Source organism: Peromyscus eremicus, chromosome 13 (assembly GCF_949786415.1).
Source record: "Peromyscus eremicus chromosome 13, PerEre_H2_v1, whole genome shotgun sequence".
Taxonomy (NCBI): Eukaryota; Metazoa; Chordata; class Mammalia; order Rodentia; family Cricetidae; genus Peromyscus; species Peromyscus eremicus.
Window position 1 is genome coordinate 1,255,449 of NC_081429.1, and position 25,304 is coordinate 1,280,752.

Here is a 25,304-nt window from a genome sequence, read left to right on the forward strand (position 1 = left end):
CACATTTCACAATGTCAATTTCTTGGAAATAAGATTAGAGGGGAGTTTGGCCCTAACTGTAATGTTTTGTTAGTCACAAAACTGGCATGAGTTACAGAAACTCACATCTGAATGTTCACAGTGTAGAAAAAGACTTGAACTATGGCCAAACTCTGTGTTTGCTGCTGAAGTTAGTCACCTTCAATTCAGTTATGCTTACTACATTCTGAGATAGCCACATGATAGTGATTATGTTAATTAAGTCTCTGCAGATACACTTACTTTTCAAGTATTATACCCATTTGACAAAAAAATTTGACAAACAAGATTGTTGATCTCTATTATGGACTTTCTCCCCAAAAACATTAATATTTCAAAACCAGTAACAGATGCCCTTCTCTCACTCTGCCCACTGCTATGCAATTCACTTCAAGATCAATTTCAGAATGGCCTGGGTTTGAATCTCAGTGCTATGACTTCTTTGTTTTGACCTTGGACAGAAACAAGACCATTGACTCCATGTTCTTTCTACCTGTAGGCTAAGAATACTTGTCACAGAAAACTGATGGACAAATGAGACGACCCAAGAAAAGCACAGGCACAGTAAATATTGGCTACTATTTTATTTTAAACTGTTTCTCACTTATTTAAAAAAAAAAAAAAAAAAAAAAAAGGCAGTAGAGCAATGTGGCTGAAGTCTTTAATCCCAGCATTTAGGAAGAAGAGGCAGATGGATCTCTCTTAGTTCTAGGCCAGCCTGGTACACAGAGCGAGATCCAGGACAGCCAGGATTATTACACAGAGAAACCCTGTCTCAAAAAACCAAAAAAAGAAAAGAAAAAAGAATTAGAAAAAGGGTGGTAGTAGTAATGAGACTGGGAAAGCAATGTGCTGACTGAGAGAGTAACATTATATAATGAGTCTGAGAACACTACATCAAGTTTCTGATCATGTAAGCATGTTTAATAGAATAGTTCATTTGCTCATGTTCCAAGGAACTGACAGAACTCTTGGTGTTTTTTCAATGATAGTTCTAGAAAAATACTTTAAAAAGAGTCTGGGTTATCTCCCTACACAGTGGTCAAGATGTCCCATGAAACTTCCCAAACAATATAGACAATTCAAGAATCAGCTGATAAAACCCTATTGCTGAAGTTGCCATACACCTACGTGACAGAATACAGAAAAATCGAGCTGGCACTGAGCTTGAAAATTCCTATTTACTGCCTAGCCCTCATAGTGCTAGTGGTAAGTATTCATGATTATTGGAAGAGCTGTCACTCAGCTGTGGATCTTATGTCAAGATGAGCCAGTTGACACAATAATGGCACAATAATGGCAAGTTTGTGAAAAAAAGCAACCAACTGCTTTCTGACCAGATTTGATGATCATTCCATGGTACAGAATTCACATTTGTTACTGTAAATCCATGGTGTTACTGCTTTGTGAGGGGTGGTGTAAGCTCTAGTGGGAAAGCTGCTGTTGAAAAAAAAAACAAAAAAAAAAAAACAAACCTGGAGCTGAGGACCAAACCCAGGGCCTTCAAGCCCTCTACCACGGAGCTAAATCCCTAACCCCTGTTGCTGCTTTTTTACTAAACAGACATGGTATGCTCATCATATTCCCTTCTAAATAGCTATGCTCATTGATTAGTGCTTCTATTCGGTGAGATAAGCATCTTTGCACGGTTCAGTGGTAACTGCATAGACTGATTAAAGTACTAAGAAAGAAAGAGTGCTGAATGCTTTAAAGGGACATCTGTATTATGCCCGACAAAGGGCAAGGAACACTGCAGAGGGTGGAAGACTTAATAGTTTGGGGCAGGAGAAATGGCTCATGTCTCACAACAAACATCAGAGTTTAATCCCTAGAATCCAAAGTGGAAGGTAAGAACTGACTCACTAACTCTGCCCTCCACATATGTGCCATGATAAGCATACCATTTCCTATTCTCATTCTCTCTCTCACCTCAGACACACACACACACACACACCATACAACATTTAAGCTAGGGGAATAATTGGGAAGAGGAAGTTGAATATTAAAAGGAAACAAAAAATAAGGTAATAGATATGACTGAATTACATGTATACGAAGACTTAATGAAACCCATTTTTGTATAATTGTATATATGCAAATTATATATATATATATACACGCACACACAAATTTGTATAATTAATATATACAAATAAAAACTCTTTCCTTTCCCCTTCCTTCTTCTGACACACTCCCACCTCTTTCTTTCTCCCTCCACCCATTGAGGGTCTCACTATGTAGTCCTGACTAGCCTCAAACTCACAAAGATCTGCATGCTTCTGCCTCTGCCTCCAGACTGCTGGGATTGAAGGTGTGCACCACCATACCAGGCCCTAGAAACCATTTCTTTAAGTGAGGTTGGCTGGGGGGGGTTAAGAAACGGCTAATCACTTAAGAGCAGTGGTTGTTCTTCCACACAACCCTAGTTCCAGTCCCAGTAACCAAATGGCAGCTCACAACTTTAACTCCAGCTCCAGGAAATCTGATATCTTCTGTCTATAAGGGAACCACACATGGGCATGGTAAACAGACATGAATGCAGACAAAACATCCATATACATAAAGTAATTTAAATGTTACAAGAATAGAAAGCTTAACAGGCATAGTGGTGCATGTCTGTAATCTCTGCGCTTGAGAGGCTCAGGCAAGGAGGATCACAAGTTCAAACTTGGACTATAAAGTGAGCTATAGTTCAACCTTACTTGTATAAAGAGATCTTGTCTTAAAAGAAATGAAGAAAGCAAGCTAACATTTGAGAAGAGCTTGAAGACATAGCCCTGTAGTGCTTACTATGTGCCATCACCTGGCCATGGAACTACTTTAAGAAGTAAGAACCAAATGAGATGAATAACTTGAGTGAAGTATTGAGAAGAGGAAACAGGAGTATGAATCTTAGACACTGTGATGATGGTAAACAGAATCCAATTCACAGGCTATGAAAACCACACCGCTATCTAACAGAGAGACCCACAAAGAAAGCCATACGCAATTACTTCACTTCAAGTGAGAAGGGGGGATAAGAGATGACATCAATATTTCCAAATGTCAAGAAAACCTGAGCAGGATGGGATATCAAACTTTTTAAGCAGGTCTTTCATTTCCTTTTGACTTCAAGCTACTAAACTCCCAAATTCCAATCAATGTATTACTATACAATTTTAAAAGTCACCTTTCTAATGATCATATGATGTACATAAACAAAAAATGTTATGGTTAAACAAGTAAGGAGCTTGCTCACTACCAAACTTAAAGACACCAGAATACAAAGTAGGAGAGAACCAAGTTGTCCTCTGGCCCCCACAAGCACCATAGCACATACCCAGGTATGTGTGTGTGCATAGCTATAGAGTTAGTGCTAAACAAAGTTAACACCTCAGGCTGTATATTAAGTTTGGCTGATTCAGTATTAGCTGAAGTTGTTGAACAAGAACGCTAGTGACATGGCTCAGCCTGTAAAGGTGCTTGCCACTGAGTGTCAGGACCTGAATTTGATCTCTAGGACCCATAGGGTGGAAGCAGAAAAGCAATGTCTTCTGACCTCCACATATGTATACCATGACATGTACCCAAAAACAAACACAAGAAACAAAAATTCTAAAAAAAAAAAAAAAAAAAAAAAAAGCAACCACTCAAAGGCTTTCAATAAGCAAGGAAGACCATAGCTCTATCTAGCCAATCTTGTAAGAGGACTCAAAAATAACAACAACAACTCCCTGACCTCCAAAGTACTGTGCTATATGCCTGCAATCCCAGGCTAAAGTATGAAGATCACAGGGCTTGAAGCAGTTTGAACAACATGCTGAGACTCTGTCAAGAATTTAAAAACAGAAAGAAAATTAAGACCTTTAAACCTGTTATTAAATGTAAAAAAGGCCAGGTGATGGTGGTCCAAACCTTTAATCTAAGCACTCGGGAGACAGAGAAAAGCATCTCTCTGAGTTTGAGGCCAGCCTGGTCTACAGAGCAAGTTCCAGGACAGCCAGGGCTACACAGAGAAATGCTACGCCCATCCCCCAAAAAGAGGATGTGGCTTAGTGTTCTCTTAGTTTCTTTTTCCTTTATTTCTTACAACAGAACAAGGAGAAACAGCTTCAGTATTACCATAATCAGCAGCTAAAAAGTCAGTATCGTTTGTTCACCCCAGTGTGTGTGTGTGTGTGTGTGTGTGTGTGTGTGTGTGTGTTCACGCACGTGCGCACGCGCCCGTCCATCCGTCCACCACCAAGGCTAGTTCAAAAAGGAAAACACATAGCACTATGCTCTTCCATCTGTTTCTTTGCTTGGAATATTGTTCTACTCTCCTACAAGCTTCAAGAGAACAATATTCTTCCCATTAACTTAAGTACCCAACAGTATGTGGAATGTATGACGCAATCATCTTTTAAAATCACCTTAAAAAGTCAAAATACTGCACTTTTTAAATCTAGTACAGAACACCAACATTTCCCCCATGCTGACATTAGGAAATGACTGATCAGCAAATGCTGTAAAGACAAACATATAGATACTGAAAAAAGATTACTTAGCAGTAATAAGACATTCCTTGTCTGTCTCTGCAAATTTAACTTGTATTTCAATTGACATGCATTACCATATGGAAATAAAACAGTAAATCTAAGAGAAAATAAATGAACTTGAATGCATAATCATTACTCCTGACTAACCAGATGGTCTTTGAGTAAAGAAAGATCGATCCACAAACTTACTTGCTAATTTGGCCTGTAATCCAGAAGGTCCAGGTTTTGATGTCTCTGACTTAGAAGACCCTGGAAGAGACAGTTTTGTTTTAGGTAGGCTAACTTTAGGGCTGAAACGAGCAGCCCAATCAAATTTTGAAGAGCCACCAGTTTTACTCTGTTCCTTTTCCCTGCTACTTCTTCTGGGACTAGGGCTGGATGCTGAACGGGAACGCCTGGCCTTGTTCTGGTCTTTTCCTTGTTTCACCCTGGCACCTGGTGGTACAGTAGAAGAGGCCGAGGCTACAGCTGAAGATGAGGAGGAAGTAGAGGCGGCAGAAGAAGAATCGGTGATGGTGCTACACCCAGCTTTGGCTGAGGTGGCTGATTTTGAAGCCAGCTTGGTGGGTTTTGCAGATCTCTCTTCGGCACCAGTTGATTCAGACCCAGAACCACTCTTTACACAAGAACTCTCTGTCCTCTTTCTTTTCTGACTCCGTGAACTACCAGCAGCCACACTCTTTCTGGTGTGAGCCTTGCTTGTTGACGGCAATTGTGCAGATTTGAGTTGTTGCTCCTGATCTAAATGTCTCTTCTTCGACTTACTATGTGGCTTATTGGTTTCTGAGAGAGACTCAATGTGCTGAAATGCTCTGGGCTTTTTTGCAGAGTTAGGAGAATTGGTCCTGTTGTAGTCTGGACTAGCACTGCGTTTCACTCCTCGAGAATTGTCTTTCTTAGGCACCTGCCCCGTTTTCTGCCTTTCAGAAGTATTGGCTCTGTCTGGATCCTCTGGTTGTGGAACTATGACAGCAGATGATGAACTGCAGCTTCTATGAGGTTAGATAAGAAAAGAGTTAGTAGTAGCCTGTCATGAGTAAACCTGCCATCTAACACTGAAGTCCCAACTCCCCTAAATCTCTGGACTAAACCAGGCAGTGGTAGCACATGCCTTTAATCCCAGCACTCAGGAGGCAGAGGCAGGCAGATCTCTGTGACTTCAAGGCCAGGCTGGTCTACAGATCGAGTTCCAGGACAGGCTCCAAAGCTACAGAGCGAAACCCTTCCTTGAAAAGCAAACAAACAAACAAAAATCTCTGGACTAAGTACCTGGAGGAGAGAAGGAGGTAGGACAATTCCTATGAAGTCCAATACTAACATTTTCAAATAGTTCAAAGTGGAAAGGTTATTACCTCTCTCATAGCCCAGAATGGTCTATAACTAAGAAGAGTCTCAGCTAAAACTGTCTTTGAAAACTGGTCCTGCCTCTATTCCCATGTGCTTGGGATTACAGGCTTATTCCCACCATGCCCAGTTCAAAGTAAGAGTACTCTTTGGTTCAAAGATCACTGGCACTAACACTCCTAATCAAGAGTTTATTGTTTTAAGAAAAAGAATGCTTAATGGTTCATAACCACTAAGTTAGAGTACTGAAGTTCCAATCGAAAAGACCATCTTATCAAACAAAGAATCTTCACAGTAACATCCCTTTGCAAAGCCTCCTACCAATCGAACATCTACAGAGATGGCTTGTTTAAGAGCACTTGCTGCTTTTGCAGAGGTCCAGTGTTCAATTCCAGCACCCACATGACGGCTCACAACAACCAGTAACTCCAGTTCTAGGGGATCCAAAGCCCTCTTCTGGCCTCCTCTAACATCCACATATATACAGCACCCATAAATAAAATAAAATTTCTTTAAAAAAGAATACTGACTTGGACTAACAAAAAATAATACTGACTTAAACAGGCTCTGACAATTGGCATTAAAGAAAATGTTAATTAAATGACATTTTCAAATGCCGACAATGGGGCATAAGCAATTAAGAACATTTGTTGCACTTCCATAGGACTTGAGTTCGGTTCCCAACACCCAGGCCAGGTGGCTCACAACTAGCTGTAACTCCAACTCCAGGGAATCCAATGCCCTCTTCTGACCCCTGTGGGCACTGGCACTCATGTGCACATACCCACACAAATACACAACATACACAGGATTTTTTTAATGCCCACCATGGTTTGTTAAGCAAATGAAGAACCTCATCACTCCCACACAAGTAAAAATTTCATTGCTTAAGGTATGTATCAGTGATACCAACAGAAAGGGAATAAAATATACACTCAAGAGAAAAAAAGAAAACTTGCATAGCAACATTTGAGATAGTATTGTAAGCTTTAATATTATGCAGTAATTCAAATACCATTTAAGTCTCCCTGGAAATTGTACAAGCAATGTGAAAATTTACCTTTTAGAAAGGTGTCCCCTTGACAGTTCAGAAGTAGTATTAGATTGCACTTTGGGTGCCTTAAAATTAGATTTTCTACTCTCAGGAGGGATATATCCCTTATGTTTTGCCTGCCCTAAATGTGACCTGTCAGCAGAAAATCAAAACAGAAATCTATCAGGATACTGAGATGCAAATACAATATCAAAAGTGAAATTTTTACATTAAAGTCTCCATAGTTGACCTACACTTCTTCCAAATATTCATTAAATTTTGAACCTATCAAATAATCTGAGAAAATTAATTTGTCTTAGAACAAACCATCTATATACCCAAAGATTAAGATTCCTAGGTATCAGTTATCAAAATGCAGTGTTTTCTTCAGCAAGCTTTTCAGATTTCATTACAGAAATTCAAATATTTTCACACACACACACACACACACACACACACACACACACACAAAGCAAAGCAAAGCAAAGCAAATACACTAACTTGAATATCACAGTGTATGCTAATGCACAGTAGGTTGACTAAATGACAATATACTATATTTTCCAAAAACTGAACTCTGGATGTTTTAAAGAGGAAGATATGATAAATAACACAGGTATATTTAATTTGATATGTTTAACATTATTACATAATGTAACATATATCAAAACATATTATTACATTATATCCGATAAATGTGCGGGTTTTAAACTTTAAAAAAAAAAGGCAATGTGACTATGGCTTTTAAAAGTTTATTACTGCTGGGTATGCAGACCAGTGGTAAAGTATGTGCCTAGCTATCATGTACAAGACCTTGATTTCAATCTCAAGCACAGAAGGTAGGGGGAGAACCTGGAAGGGGAAGGGGAAAAAAAAAAAAAAAAAAACTTTGTAGAAAAAAGGCAATTGTGATTCACAAAATGGTTCCAATTTGTACTTAAATACAGAAATGGGTGAAGCCATTTTCAACCTGGTTTTGCATAGAAAAGTCAATGTGGGCATCAAATAGCAAATAAAACATCATAAAATCAAGACAGTATTAATAGAAGTACACGTGTGCAAATGTACAGCTACATTCTGCAGATGGTAACAATTACCACAAAACATTAGTTCATGCTCAAAAGACTCCAGTGATATACCTATATTTTGTTTATTTACAACAAATTTTAGTATCGATACCATCATTATTCTAAAAGGAAGTTTAAAGAAAATGTGTCAACTGTTAGGTCTTTTGTGTAACTTCAGCCAGGGACTACAAGATATTTACATATGCAATAAAAAGGTAGATAAACATCTATCAAAAAATTCATCTTAACAAAAAGAATTGGCACCCATGTTCTTCATAAAAGTATATGCTAATAAGGAATGAGAGCACAGTGTTACTAATACTCAAGACAGTTACTTTTCTAAAAGTAACTTGACAAGGGGTAGAACTTAGGTTCTACCCTAAGAACTTGGTTTAAAACTTAGGTTGACTATGTAGTAGGGTCCTGGGTTTGGTCCTAACTTTGCAAATTGTTCTAGTTATTTACAAACAGTATAATTTTTTTTTTAAGGAAAAGGATTTAATAGCAATAGAATATTGATACACTATATCATCCAGATATTTTCATTATTTTTCCTGTACTTTGTTATATTTGTACTGGAGAATGAACTCAGGGCCTTGCACATGCTAAACAAGTGATCCACTGTTGAGTATCCTCAAAAGTTTTATAATTTAAAAATCATTAATTATTCATTCAAAGTTAAACATCTTTTTGAGAAAGAATAATTAAGCTGGGTGTGTTGGTACACACCTTTATCACTAGTATCAGGGAGGTAGAGGCAGGCATATCTCTGAGAGTTCAAGGCCAGCCTGTTCTATAGAGGTAGTTCTATAACAGTCAGGGCTATTCTAAGAAACCAGGGGGTGAGGGGGGGGGGGGAGTGGGAAGAGAGATGAGAGAGGATCTGTGGTTGGCATATAAAAAAAAATATTTTAATTAAAAAAAAGAAACTCTGTCTCGAAAAATCAATGTCAACCTCTGGCTTCCACAAGTGAATGCATTGGCTCCTATATACTATATACTAACACTTACACCACAAATACACTAAATATAAGGAAGTAAAATGGTTACATATCCCCAAAAAATAACAAGAAAACTATAAAAACACTAATTCTTTACCATCAGAAATTAATCCACTATAAAGTAGAACTATTCTTTCAAAACAAAATTATTCTTTGGTTTTTATTTAAAGCCCATTAAAATTTTGTTTGCAGTGCTAAACTTAGAATGCATTTATCATGACCTTACTAAGACCTTCGATGAACTAGAAAATAGCATATAAATTCTTAGTATCATGTCACAAAAAAGTCTATTCTATCAGATCAAAAAAAAATTCAGCTGAGTAGTGGTGGTGCTAGCCTTTAACCCCAGCACTGGGAGACCGAGGCAGGTGGGTGGATCTCTGTGAGTTCAAGGCTAGCCTGGTCTACAAAAGCAAATTCCAGAACTGTTACCCAAAGAAACCCTGTCTCAAAAAAAAAAAAAACAAAAAAAAAAAACACAAAAACAGCCTGGTGGTTGTAGTGTACCTTTAATCCCATCACTCAGGAGGTATAGGAGGTATAGGAAGGTTGGTCTCTGTGAGTTCAAGGCCAGCCTGGTCTATAGAGCAAGTTCCAGGATAGCTAAGGCTATACAGAGAAACCCTGGAAAAAAAAAAACCTCTTCCGCACCCTCCCCACCAAAAAAAGAACCAAAATTCATAAAACTGGCTTAGACTAACAATACAGTGTGACCCTTTCAGAATCATTTAGCTGCTGCTATTCTCATTGAGGAGTGACTCTTGTTTTTAAAAACTGCTGTACAGAGCTAGCGAGCTGGCTCACTAGGTAAAGGCACTTGCCACTAAGTATGACAACCTGAGTTCTAGTCCCAGGACCCACATGGGGGAAGGAGAAAACCTCTGCAAAGGATTAAGTATAATCTGTAGGGCTTGGGGATTAAATCAGTGGTAAAATATATGACTTAGTATGCATGAGGCCCTAGGTTCAATCCCCGGCACCAAACAGAACAGCCACCAAACACAAACCCACACATACAAATTCATAGTCGAAAGATTACAAAGAGATCTAACTTCATCTCAATGAGTATACTGCACTTAATGTTAGAAAATGAAATAAGTGACTAGTTAACAACTATATAGTTCCTCATGTTGTATAGATTTTTAAATGTTTGAATTCATGCAGATATGGTGACACATATCTATACATCCAGCGCTTAAGAATATAATTTGAGGCTACCCTGGGCTATACAGAGAAAAAGCTTCATGCTTGTGCTCTCTCACCCTCTCTTTCTTCCTCCATCCCTCCTCCCCCCGCCACACACACACAGAATCCATATTGCCAAGTATTAAGTTCACTGGAGACTTAATTACATCTCCAAATTTGTATGTGTGAAAACAGGAACATGTACCTTTCACTAATACAAAATTAATTTTTGTATTCCAAAAAAATTAAGTTTTTTATTTAAAACATATCATAAGGATTTCAAGGACAATTTCAACTACATAGTGATTTTGAAGCCAACTTGTACTATATAAGACCCTGTCTCAAAAAATATGGTTAGGGGGCTGGAGAGATGGCTCAGCAGTTAAGCACTGACTGCTCTTCCAGAGGTCCCGAGTTCAATCCCAGCAACCACATGGTGGCTCACAACCATCTGTAATGAGATCTGGTGCCCTCTTCTGGCCTACAGGTATACACGCAGACAGAATACTGTATACATAATAAATAAATTTTAAAAAATTTTTTTTAAAAAATACGGTTAGAAGGAGGAAGAATAGATTGAGAAGATTGCTCCATAGAAATGTGCCTCTTGTAAAAGGATGAAGACCTGAACTCATCGATTCTGAGCATCCACATGCAAAGCTGGGCCCAGCAGTAATGCATATAGTCTCAAAGTTGGTTAGATAGAAACAGGCAGATCCCTGGAACTCACTGGTGACCTAGATTAACAAAATTGGCAATTGCTAGTATTGGTGAGAAAATCTGCCTCAAAAACAAGGTGGAGATGGGGCGGTGGTGGCTTACACCTTTAATCCCAACACTCAGTAGGCAGAGGCAGGCAGATCTGTGAGTTCGAGGCCAGCCTGGTCCACAAAGTGAGTTCCAGGGCAGCTAGGACTGTTGTACAGGGAAAACCTCATCTCAAAAAATAAAAAACAGGGCTGGAGAAATGGCTCGGAGGTTAAGGGCACTGCTTGCTCTTCCAAAGGTCCTGAGTTCAATTCCCAGCAACCACATGATGGCTCACAACCATCTGTAATGAGATCTGGTGCCCTCTTTCTGGCCTGCAGGGATACATTATACATAATAAATAAATAAATAAATCAAAATAAATAAATAAATAAATAAATAAGTAAATAAAAAAAATAATTAAAAAACAACAACAACAACAACAACAACAAAAAGCAAGGTGAAGATCAAATGACAAAGACATCCAGTATGGATACCTGGTACCTGGTACAACCCTATGCAAGCAAGCATGCACACAGAGGGATGTACAGACAGACAGACAGACAAGCAAACACCACACAGGCAAATGTGTACGCAGTTCGAACAATGAATGAATGAGTAAATAAATAAGCAAGCAAACAAAGAAGAAATTCTTTCTAGACAGCAGTGATACTGCCCCTAGAGATATACATTGGGTAATAGTGATGCTATTGTCATCTTATAGGTATAGGCTAGAAGTTTGCACACAATACAGATATCAGTGTCATGGGACTGAATGTGGTTGGTCAGCAATGAAGTGCTTGCCAAGCATATGAAGGTCACAGTTTCAATCCACAGCACTGAAAACTAAAAGAAAAACAAAAAGCTGTCCCCTGATCAGTATGCTGTAAATATTCTCACTAGTAAATACATGAACACATAATAAAAAGGAATAAAGAAAAAAAATGAAAACACCCTGAAAATGTGGCATGAGATACATGGAAAATATAATTTTAATTTCTTAGTTATTTTACAGATTTTATACAAGTTGTGAATTTCCATAAATGCAAATAAAGCAACAAAAGCTTATTTTCAGACTGCTACAACCCTACTTAAGCCACTGAAATCTACTTTTGAGATGCCAACACACGAATAAGCTAACATAACATCAACAGCCAAACATTTACCTATTTAAAATGTTACTTGGCAATTGAGTTCTTCCTGCTTATTTTTATTTCTGTAAAATGCTAATATGTGATATTGGTATTTTTAAACAGTAAGTAAGCAAATATTTTATATAAATGTATTATTTTAACATACTAAAGGAGGGGAGCATGGTGGTACATGCCTTTATCTCCAGCACTCAGAAGCAGGTGAGGTAGATGAGTTAGAAACTAGCTAAGGGAACAAAAAAAAAGGGGGGGGGGGAGGCACCAAAGCATAATGAAGACAGATCTTATGATATACATTAATGATTAATCACAGGGAAACCTGAATCTGGTAGGGTTGAGAATTACTGTACTAACCTATTTCAACAAGTATATTGGGTTTACTCACTACCAATTTATGTGCAATTCATGGCAGGACAAATATAGTAATAATTAGTCTAGTCTTTGTCTTCAAAGAATTCTATCTCACAAAACAAAGTAATCCATCTACTAGGTGCTCTACTGAAGTTCCCCCAAACACACAGTTACCTCTATCAAGAGAACACAGGCTTTTCAGAACATCCAGCTTCAAGTCTGCCTTTAAAGAATGAACAGCACCAGACACCATTGTGTGGGACACCTTTGATCCCAGCACTGGGAAGGTGGAGGCAAGTGGATCTCTGTGTTCCAGACCAGCCTGGTCTACAGAATGAGTTGCAGGAAGCCAGGACTGTTACATAGAGAAACCCTATCTCAAAAAAAAACAAAAACAAGCAAACAAACAAAACAGCAATCAAAAGAGCATTTCAGTCAAAAACTAGATTCAAGAAATTACAAAACTCCACATGCTGCTGAGCAAAAAAACAGAAAAGAAAAAGTTGGAACCTGCTGGATGGTGGTGGCCCAAACCTTTAATCTGTCTCAGGAGGCAGAGACAGGTGGATCTGAGTTTGAGGTCAGCCTGGTATACAGAGTGAGTTCCAGGACAGCAAGGGCTACACAGAGAAACCCTGTCTAAAAAAAAAAAACCAAAGGAGAGGAGAAAAAAAAGGCAAACTGCTCTTCCAGAGGACCTAGGTTCAATTCCCAGCATACAAATGATAGCTTCCATGTTTTGCTCAATATTAGACTATTTCTCTAACATATTCAAAGCACTGGGTTCAATATCCAACACAAAGGGGTGAGGTAGAAGACAGGGTGTCAAATATTTGCAATTTCCAACTGGAGAGTGGTGGCCTCTTTCTGAGAGTAACCAAGGCAATCATTATAAATCTCTTGTTTCTCAGTCCCAAGACGAGGTATTAGTCTTCTCACCGTTATCAATACAATGTTGAAAATGGAAACTCATGTAAAAACTCCAGCATAAATTCAGTAATTTTAGCAGTAATATTTACTACTACTGACTAAATCTACTAACACAAGTTGCTCAGCCAATATTGGCATAATCGCTTTTGAAAGTTGCTCAAGCAAGGAACAAGTAGGGCAGAAAGATGAGAGGTTCGTGATCATCTTCACATAGCAACTTTAGATCAATATGGGCTACAATAAAAAAGCACTGAGATGTCCTCATAAAATTCCCTTCCTCCCTTCAATCTCACTGAGCAAAAAAGACTGATGTGGCTACAGAGATGACTCAGCGATCAAAAGACTCGCTCCTTTCTAGCATCTACAAGTGCCAGATTGCAAACAACAGATATTTCTAGCACCAAGGGATCTGACACCCCTACCCTCACTGGATACACTCAAGATGCGCTCTCTCTCTCTCTCTCTCTCTCTCTCTCTCTCTCTCTCACACACACACACACACACACACACACACACACACACACACACAGAATCTTTTAGAAAAAAGAACAAAAAGCAAAGAATGTAAAATTTAGAAGACAATAATGCCGGTTAAGTAGGAGAATCAAAATACCATACTATACTGATAGGTTTTATTTCACAAGTAGAAGAGATAAAGAGAACAGAAGAAAGCAAGAAGTCACCATTTGCTCAAAAGTCCTGCAGAAGTGGAACTTGTCAATACCTCAAGAACCACAGACTTCGGCGGTGGTGGCGACGCCTTTAATCCCAGCACTCGGGAGGCAAAGCCAGGCGGATCTCTGTGAGTTCAAGGCCAGCCTGGTCTACAGAGTGAGTTCAAGGATAGCCAGGACTGTTTCACAGAGAAACCCTGTCTCTGTGAAAACAAAAAAAAACAAACCAACAAAAAAAGAACCACAGACTCTTAATAACTCTGCTTTTCTGTCTGCCCATTTTCATGCATGAAGCAGTCAATATGCCAGGTGGCAACTTTATAATGATGTATTCATACCTTTGCCACCAAAACAAAAAAGGGGGGGAAAAACAGTATATCACAATTTAGTTCATGTGTCCGTATGAACATAAAGTCTTGTACTTTCTCTTAGCTTTGACCAAAGGCTAGACAATGGTCAGCTAAAACCAGGAGTTTAGTTAACCGAAGTAACAACCATTCAAGATGAATAAGAAACCACTGGACAGAAGAGTTGCTGTGATAGGTGTCTGATAAAACAAAACCACAGTTCTTCCGTTCATCCTCTGTAAAACAGGTGTAATTTTTTTTCCCCCCAAACAAACTCCTACTACATATAGTCCATGATCTTTCTGTCTCAGCTTTCTGAAGTGTTTGAATTATAGGCATATAATATCATAAATAGTGATATAATATTTGCTAAAAACTAAAGCAAAGAGGACCTGGTTGACTTGAGACTATAGGCTTAATGTTAAGCCTACCAAAGAACACAGGAAGAGAAGTGAATGCATAGTAATAGTCAGCTACAGCTTAGAATAGATGAACAAAGGAGGAAAGGCTAGATAGATAATGAGTCTGCCTGCAGATCCTGGGGATCCCTAACATATTACTCTAATAAATGTGTTAGGAGAAGTTCAATGTGCTCTGAGGTTTCTGCAGGATTTCTCTGGAGGAGAGAACAGACTACATTAAAATGGAAAATAGGCCTGAAAGATGACTCAGTGAGTAAAGTCTCCTGCCACCAAATTTAACAATCTGAGTTTGAGACCCAGGACCCACATAGTGGAAGTGAAAATCAACTTTAAAGCTGTCTTCAGATGTACTTCCACACACATACAAGACACACAGAAATATATGTATTTTTTAAAACAGAATAATTATTTCATATAATGGGAAGTATAGTGACATTTAAATGAAGCAATTGTATAGATATGCAAAACATGCTCATGCTTCTGATACAGCTAGTGAAAATTAACAAGATATACAATACCTTTTTTTAAAAAGGGGGGTGGAGGGACCAGACACAAAGCTATGCTAACGCCCTCTTATTCAAATAATCATTTTATAAAGATTTTTATAAAGATTAAGTCAACATCCTCTATAAATTCTTCTTAATATCTATAAAATTTTAAGACTTAAAATTTTAAGAATTCAAGTCTAGATTTCTTACTAGGTGTATCTCACTTATCCACTGTGCAAATCTTATCTTGCCAAATACTTGAGTAAGATTGTCATGGAAGAGGAATCAGGTGGCATTTCAAGACAGAAGTAGAGAAAAGAGAATGTTAACTCTAGACTAGCTTTCTTCTATTTCCCCTTTATTGTCTGAGGACCCCAGCACACAAGATGGTACTACCTTCTTGGGGGGTGTTTGGGAGAGATATTTTCCCTCAGTAAAAGGTGTCCCCCACCACATCTCCTAGATGACTCTAATCTAGCAAACTTACAATGAAGATTAACCTTCACTTTGAGACAACATGAGCAGAACAATTAAAGTCATCTTTTTAATTATACTAATGTATATTGGGAAAAAAACTAACATAAAACAAGTTGAAACATGTCAAAATTTTAATATAAGCACAGTCTTATCTTTCTCTGCCTGCCCAAATTGACTAACTCTTATCCCTTCAGGGCGAGGGATGTCCCTCAGTGGTACAGTGTTTACCCTAAGTTCAATTCTAATACCACAAAATAAAAAAATATTCAAAGTTTTAAATCCTACAAAGTTCTAAAGAAATTAGAGACACAAACATTACAGAACAAGCAAAATGACTGTCCACTGCAACAATCTGACCAATCAAGAAGAAAAGCTAAATTCAGTCCAGTGTGTGATCATTAGTAAACAAATCCAGATTACAAAGGCAAATGTTTAAGTTGGCAAAGGGTAAAAACAGCAAGACAGGATACTGGATACATGGGTATAAACAGCTATATACTAAACTGTATTCCAAAGACAAAAGCAAATATAAGCCAAGAGTTGAGTCCATTTGCTTCTACATAATATTGATTTTTAAAAAATCTTTCCTTAAAACTTTTTCATGTTTTGTGTGTGTGCATGTAGGCATGTACGATACAATGTGGAGATCAGGACATTTGGGAGTCAGTTCCATCCTTCCACCAGAAGTCCAGTAGTAAGAGTAAGCTCATCTTACGTGGCAGCAAGCACCTTTTCTTCCTAAGCCAACTTGCCAGCCTTCAAGTGTTAATAAAAAGCTATAGTTCTGGTAACTATATCAAACATCAAGTAAACTGCAGGACCAATTTCTGAATAAGGATAAAGCAGATTTGACTTAAGCACTATAAAAGCCAAACCACAAGAGAACTCAGAAGAAAAAGCTATTCTTGGTTTAAGGAAAGGACAAAAAATAGGAATGGTATGGTGATATTTTATTTGTACTGAAATGTGATTTTATTCGTATGTTAATAAATAAAGTTGCCTGGGGGTCAGAGTTATATAAATTCTTCTTAATATCTATATTATATTATAACAAGCCATAGCAGAAGTCTGGCAGTGGTAGCACAGGCCCTTAATCCCGATCACATGACAGGCAGATCTCTGTGTGTTCAAAGATACAGCCAGAATCTCGAAACCAACCATAGGAGACCTGGATGTCTGTATAGATGGGCAGTGACAAGGAGGTCATATGGTTGGGTTTACAACCAATGAGAAGGCAGAACAGAAAGTCTATATAAAGACAAACACACAGTAAGTAGCTCACTTGCGGAGAGGTAGGACAGCAGCGGCAGTGAAGGGTAAGAAAGGGTTTCCTAGCTCTTAACTACTGCTCTGACCTCTTGGGCTTTTAACTCTGAATTTGGCTCTGTGTTTCTTATTTAATAAGATTGTTCATCTACAGAATGGACTTAACTTTGATGACTTCCATACATTAAAACAACACATAGAACAAGAAAAATGTCTGTCAAGGTCAGTGAGTTAATAACCTTCCATGAAGAGCTGCAATTTTAACAAGCATCTTTGAAATTAAGACAAAGGCCATCTAACAAGCAATGACAAAGCCGGCCAATATAGAGCAAGATGTTCAACTCACAGCAATCAAAAAGGCTAACTTTTGCCAACAGCATCTTTTTTTCTGCACTTTTAAAAAATAACTGCTTGGGGATAGAGTTATAGCTAAGTTGACAGAATGCTTTCCCAGCATTCACAAGGCCCTGGGTTCAATTGCCAGCACTGCATCTTCAGCTAATCAATACCAAGGACAACTCAACTACATGAGATCCTTTCTCAAATTAAATGAATAAGGCTATGCTCTATTAATTAGCATTTTGATAAATGGATGCACATAAAATAATAATAGGATTAGAAACTAAACCAATCTTTTTGGAAAAAAAAATTCAGCAATTTAATAATCTGTTAATTCATATCCTTAGAGTTTATAAATCTATTTTCAGGAATTAATACAAACAGAACCTCATTCAAATGTAATAAGCACATCCATTCTTTCATAGAAAAAATAAAAAACCTTCAGGAGGTGGGAAAGGCCACTAGATTCTCCAATCATGGGATTTCAAGTCAGAAAAATCATGTAGGCATTTCAAGTTCTTGTATATTCTTACTTACTATACCTACTGAAAGCAACTGGTCACTGTAGTCTATTATTCCTACCATAATTTTTATGCTGAAAATTCAGATATAAAAAAGGCAGTTATAAAGATACAGAACAGAACTACATACCATGGTTATCTAAGTGGTAAAACTAAAATGATCTTATTTTCCTGCAGCTCCCCCTTTTACAGTCTCCATAAATACTTTATAATAAAAACAATACAGAGGAAATTAGCACTGATACAATCTTAAGCAAAATTGCTATAAAAGTTTTTTTAATCCCACCATTGCCCATTGAGAAAACACGTGAAAGCACACAGTACAATTAAAATGATACTGCATGGCCAAGAGGGAAGGGATAGCCTACAAATACCTGTGCTAGAAGTGGAAAATGCTAGAAGTATCCCTGAGAGCAAGCCAACAGAGAAGCAGTGGAAGGAAGTTTTTTTCCTAAGGAAGAAAAAGAGAACAGAAAAGAGAGGAACAGATCAGCTATCATCCAAAAACTCAGAGGAAAGAGAAAAAGAAAAATAATAGGAGCAAGATGTCTAGTTCATTACACACAGCAATGGAAGATGTTGAGAATAAAAGGGAACAATCAGAAGACACTTATTGTAGGAATGAATGCAAATTATTATTCTTTTAAAAAGGTAAAGGGACTGAAGTGATGGTTCTCAGTTAAGAACACTTGCTGGTTCATGCTAAGGACCCAGGATTTATTTCCCAAGTACCTACATGGAAGATGACAACTATCTGTAACTCTAGTTCTGACACCCTTTCTGGCCTCTTAGAGGAATACATTGTGGCACACATACATACATGCTAGGAAAAAAAACAAAAAACACTCAGACACAAAATAAAAATAAATCTTAAATTATTAACCAGAGCATGGTGGCACATGCTTGTAATCGCAGTATTCATAGGCTAAGGCAAGGGGATTCAAAGTGAGGCTGGCCTGAACTAAATAGAGAAGCCTTGTTGAGCAAGTGAAAAAGCAAATAATGAGAGGTAGAGTGAGCTTAAGAGGTATTCTTGATTTGGGAGGACAGGTTAACTGGAAGGAGACTACACAACACTGGCGGGTTAATCCTGTAGGAAAGAAAACAGCAAACTAAGACTGAAATTTAAATAAAAAGTCTAAGAGATAGCCAGGTGGTGGAGGGCGGTAGGGGACACACACCTTTAATCTCAGCAGTGGGGAGGAGCCAGGTGAATTTCTGTAAGTTCAAGGCCAGGGCTACACAGAGAAACTCTGTCTTGAAAGGGGAAAAAAAAAAAAAAGACCAAGACCTGAATAGAGTTCCACTTTTGGCAGTTCACAACCACCTGTAAAACTGAAGCTCTATGGGACCCAACCCCTCTTCTGTCCTCAATAAGCACATGTACACAAACACACACACACAAATAAAAACTCATCTTCAAACTACAACTGCAATTGTTCTTTCCCAATTAATCTCAATTCTCTCCCTCACAAAACCACTGGAGAAGTTTTTTTCAAGATTAGATAAACATTAGGAGAACATGGTAGCAAAAGTTAAGTCTGGGCTTTGATGAGAACAAAATCTCTTTCTAGCTAAGATTCTCCTACCAGGAAAAGAACCAAGATGGCAAGGAGAAAAAGAAAAAAAGAATTAGACAAACAAGGCATATTTTCATTTAAAAAAAAAAAAGTTCTTTTTGGCCTAAAGCTGTTTGATTATGATTATTTTTTATACACATAAAAAATAGAAAATAAATCATTATTACAATGCACAGCTGAACACAGACATATTTCAAACAAGATGTATGTAATGATATAAGAAATGATAATTATGATGTTAAGCTTAGATAAGTAAATAGGACTTATGTATTACTTCTATGAAGAGATTTTTCTTTGGAAATAGGAAGTCATGAACTTATTATGTAACAGAAGATGATGATCCTGAACTTCCAATCCAGTTCACACAGTGCTGGGAATCCAACCCAAGGGTTTTTGCATGCTAGACAAGTACTATGTATAAACAACTCTGAAACAAAACAAAATATGCCAAGTATCTTTTTAAAAGACATGTTAAAGACTGATAAGTGTGAGAGCATCAGCTAGAAAGATGGCTTGGTCATTAAAAACAATGGCTGGGCCTCCAGACAAACCAGTACCCAATAGTGGCTCCATCCCTTCTTCTGGCCTCCACGGGCATCAGGCATGCAGGTAAAAGATTCATAAAAGTAATTTTTTTTAAAACTTAAATGTTTAAAAGAAAATTATGGAAGCTACATTTTACAGAAGTGAAGGAAAGTAAAGCTAAAACGAAGGCAAAGCTAAACTCTTTGCATGTTTTCCACCATCTTCAAACATTTAGAATTTGTATTTTTTTCCTTCAAAAGGAAGCACAGGATAGACTGCCTTAGGCTGAAGAGTTAAAAGCATTTGCTGCTCTTGAGAAGAGTCCCCAGCATTAAGATGAAGTGAAAATTTCTACCATATATCACAAGATTTACAACCACTTATAAATCCAACAACACCCTCTTCTCAACTCCAAGGGCACCTGCATATACTCATAGCAGACACATACATAAGCATTTAACTTAAAGGCATAGATAGCTAGATAGGTAGATAAAAGGATATCTTAAAAATACATGTAGAACCCGGGAGATGGTGTGTCAGGTAAAAGTACTTAACACACAAATCTAGCAACCTGAGTTTGATTCCTACAATATGTGTAAGTGGATTTATTCCAAAGTTGTCCTCTCATCTATACACATAACATGTGTGCCCATACTCATAGATCATCCACATAGTAATGAACTATTTTCTTAATGTTTAAATTAGAAATGTGCCATTCTACAATCTAGTGGAATTGCAATTATTGTATCCTTATAAAATTATTTAAACCAATGCAACTCGAACACAAAAATTAATAACTTCCATTTGTTTCTAGCTTTTGGGAAGATATGGGTGAGACAAGGTCTAGCTTTATATGCCCCTGAACTTGCCGCGTAACCTAAGACAGGATTAAATTTGGGGTCTTCCCTGCCTCCCTCCAGAATACTGAGAATACAGAAATGAGTACCATGTCCAAACCAGCTCATTTGTAAATATGTCACCGTAAGAAACTGCTTGAATTCTATAGAACACTAATGTAGCACACAAATGGACAAAATATTGCTATAGTTAATAGAGGCAATGCTCTTGACAGTTCATGTACTCAAAATGTACAACTTCAGTTGTTCAAAAGACTTAACTTATGTGAACATATAAACCCATGTACTTGCACAGTTTTAAAAAGACTGACAATATGCCAAGGTCAATAGAAACATTTTAAGTAGACTGTGGAATTAATACATTTTTATTTTACTTTTATATATTCCCTGTTCATAATTATACTGATAATTATACTTATTATCCATGTCTCAAAATTGGGCATGGGGACCTATGTGTTTTGTTACTACCTAAATTACAGTGGTGCTGAATGCTGAAGACTTTGAAATGTTCCATTTTCAACAATAGGTGAAATGAGCAGGGTGCAGTGTCGCACGCCTCTAACCCTATGGAGGCAGAATTAGGCAGAGCTCTGGGTTTAAGGCCAGCCTGGTCTACAAAGTGAGTTTCAGGAAAGCCAGAACTATACAGAGAAACCCTGTCTAGGGGGAAAAAACAAACAAACAAACAAAAAAAAACAACCACAAAGTCAATATGTGAATGACACAGACGTTAGGATTACATTCTCAAAAAGTAATACTATTCAAATTAATAAAAATGCTATTTCTTTAGCCATCGCCATAAAGGTAAGTACGGATGTTTCATTTCCTCAATGTAACAAAGCACAACTCTCTAAGTGTGACACTAACTTTGAACATTACAGTACATAAGATAACAAGCAACTCCAAGAAACAGACCCACTTGAGAGGACTAAGGAACTAAGATTCCCCTGCAACCCTTACCTAAAGACTTGCAACTTCTACAGAAGAGAGAGAACTCACACACAAAGCTGTCCTGGTCCAAAGTCCATACCCATAACTACTTACAGTCAACATGACAAATCACAATTTATTCTTTACATCTGACATTTCAATTTCTTTTTAATGATTTACCAATATAAACATGACTAACTCAAACTGTTAATTTATCATTCTAGAAATAACTACAATTTACTGAATCACTTCAAGCTAACCACTGACATCACTAGATTACAGAACTATGCCTAACAAGTAGAGTTCTGAGTACCTCAACAGTGACAGCCCATGCCTAAATCAGATCCAGAATTTTAATTTCAAGAGACTTTATCTTACTCTTCATACTATTATATTTCTCATAGAGACCAACAGCAGACGACAAAATCAGAGAGCTGCTATGCTAACAAAACATTTCACAGCCTCATTGTTCAGACAGTGTTCATATGGAGTCCACAGGTAAAACTAATCCACACCCCACACACCCACAAACTGGTGTCAAAACCTAAATGAAACTTGCTTTCAATAAAATCATTCAGTCTTAAGAACCACAAAAATGGCTGAAAGACATGTTGCAACATGTTTCAGGCAAGTACAAAGGACAAACAAAACATGATATGCCTTATGCTAACAACTTTAAATTAGGGCTTCATATCAGTGACTGGAAACTGATTTTAGAGGAACCTAACTTATTCAGAGAAAGACTGAAAAATAACTTTAAATTCCAATTTTGTTCTACTTTGCTCAGAAATTAGGGAAATGACCCATGTACAATGTTTCAGTCCTCATATTGAGGATGTTTTTGTTCATTTTTTATTCCCAACTCCTTTTCAGATTACCATGAAATACATACCTTCCTCCTATTGAGTCGTCTTGTGGTTGGGCCCCGGCAGTGTTCCTCTGTGAACGTCGCAGTGACCCCCCTGGATTGTTATTAGGCCGGTTGGACATTGGCACCTCTCTCTTGAAGGGACATACCCTTACTAGACACTACCATTCACTGTAAGATAAAAAGGAAAAAAGTCTAATTAGATACACACAATATAATAGAGAAGAAATGTGGAGCAGCAAGCTGTACTACCTTATTACACTGTGTAACTTGACTATGAGTGTGCTATAAAAGATCATAAATTTTGGGCTGGAGTGATGGCTTAGTGGTTAAGAGCACTTGCTGCTCATCTAGAGGAATTGAGTTTGATTTCCAGTATCCACATTAGGCAACTCAAAACCACTTGGAACTCCAGTTCAATGGATCCATTGCCCTCATTTAACCGCCTAAGGTGCAAGCATACATAATGAATAAAAACTTTAGGGCCAGCAAAATGGCTCATCAGGTCAAAGTACTTTCTGCCAAGCCTAAGTTTCATCTCTGGGACCTACCATGTTGGAAGAAGAGAGTCGGTTGCCCTCTAACCTCAATTCATATGGACACACAGAAATAAACTTTAAAAATAATAAAAAGTAGCCTAGAGGTGGTGATGCACGCCTTTAATTCCAGCACTCAGGAGGCAGAGGCAGGCAGATCAAAGTTCCAGGCAAGCCTGGTCTACAGAGTGAGTTCCAGACAGTTAGGACTGTTAAAGAGAGAAACCCTGCCTTGGGAAAAAAAAAAAAAAAAAAAAAAAAAAAAAATTAATAGCAACATGTCATGCCTACTTTATGGTTCTGCTGTAACTAACAATTGAAACTAAAACTGCAGTATCTTAATAGTACCATGAAAGTAGTTCATTACAGTAAACTGAGCAATAGTCCCAGATATCCTTGAGTTATAGATCTTGCTGTGAAATCAGACTAAGCTTACAAAGTGGTAATTATGGTATAAAAAGGTGAAACTGAAAAAAAGCCATTCTCAGAAAATGTTTCATAAAACAAGACAATATTTGGGACTGTAAGAATGGCTCAGGGGTTAAGACCAGTTACTGTTCTTACTGTGGACCAGAATTTGACTCCCAACACTTGTCAACAACTGTCCAGTGAATCCAACTCTCCTGGCCTTCAAAAGCACCTTTACTCAAATGTGCATCTCCAAATGTAGACAGACACACACCTACCTACACAGAATTTTTTTAAAGCCTATACTTTAATCATAGAACAGTTTGTGTAAATAAATCCAAGTCGGGTATGGTAGCACACATCCTTCCAGTCCTGGTGAGGTAGAGGAAGATCTCTGAATTTGAAGACTACATTATATACGGAGTTCCAGGCCAGCCAACACTACATAGTGAGAACTGTCTCAAAAAATAAATCATGCCGGGCGGCGGCGGCGGCGGCCTTTAATCCCAGCACTCGGGAGGCAGAGGCAGGCAGATCTCTGTGAGTTCGAGGCCAGCCTGGTATCCAAAGCGAGTTCCAGGAAATGCGCAAAGCTACACAGAGAAACCCTGTCTCGAAAAACCAAAATAAATAAATAAATAAATAAATGAATGAATGAATAAATAAATCATAAACCCAATCTTTCATTTTTGTTGTTTTTGAGACAGAATTGCTGTATACCGGGTTACTGGGATCCTATTTCCACTTGCACAGTACTATACAGAAATGAACCACCTCACAAAGTCCAATTTTTTTAAAGCATCCAAACTGGCAATCAACTGTTTCAGTACATCTATTTACAAGGGGAAGAAATCTTTACAGAAGCTGGTGCCAAAAAGAATACAGATGAATCATAGCTAATCATCTCCATCCCACCCTGGCCACTGCCAGATCATAACTAAATGTGTTGAATGGATTTTTGAGACCTTTTTTTAACTATGATAGGAAAAAGTAGTTGAGTTTATAATTTGACCCAATTCCATACAAAAGAACTATTTATCCTTCCTTATTCTAAACAAACTATCAAGAAGCATGATAGCTCATCCCAGCATTCAAGAGGCTGAGGTAGTAATGAGCATTATGTCCAATGCCAGCCTGGGCTATTTCATCAAGACACTGAATACAAGAAAGAAAAAATTTGCTGGGGGGGTGGGAGAGAGTTATTATAAAGAATTTCAGCCCTTTCTTTGGCACATAGAATATGATAGTACTTCCTAGTTAAATAGTTCAAAACATAAAAAGGAATAAAAGATTGCTAATACTTTCACAGAATTTTAAATCACAGAAATGCTATTTGATAGACTAGGGAACAAGCCTGTAATTTAGTAACCCTAATAATCTTGAGTAGCCCCAAATCCAGTTCATATTACATTGACTCATGAAACATTACCACCTACTTAAGAAGCAACTTTCAAAACTGAAGGAAAGCTTTAGTATTTTTACAGTGAAGATTGAGAGACAGAAAGGGGGAGGGGGGAGGGAGGGAGGATGGACAGAAACAGAGAGAGGGAGATAGAGAAAATGTGAACAAGTTACCATATACTATGTAATGTCTACAGGAGGTTTTCATTATGGAATTGACATTTAATGTGCATCTTCTTTGTCACACATCTCCCCCTTCTGTTTCATCTTTTTGAGATAGGGCTCATTCAAATCATTATTGTGTGAAGCACGGCCTTGAAC

At 37.8% G+C, this 25,304-nt stretch overlaps 1 protein-coding gene across 19 annotated transcripts in view; it reads right to left on the reverse strand.

The window, feature by feature from the left end:
- The window catches only part of Trip12 (thyroid hormone receptor interactor 12), a 131,117-nt gene that overhangs the window by 79,718 nt on the left and 26,095 nt on the right, over positions 1-25,304 (reverse strand). For 12 of the 19 annotated variants that reach the window (XM_059278577.1, XM_059278578.1, XM_059278586.1 and 9 more), the window contains exons 2-4: positions 22,663-22,809; positions 6,940-7,065; positions 4,725-5,527 (exon numbers count right to left, since the gene is read on the reverse strand). In XM_059278577.1, coding sequence (XP_059134560.1) covers positions 4,725-5,527; positions 6,940-7,065; positions 22,663-22,760 — 1,027 coding nt within the window. In that variant the 5' untranslated portion in view covers positions 22,761-22,809. The remainder of the gene's footprint in view (positions 1-4,724; positions 5,528-6,939; positions 7,066-22,662; positions 22,810-25,304) is intronic. The other 7 variants (XM_059278592.1, XM_059278593.1, XM_059278591.1 and 4 more) reach the window with 2 other exon arrangements.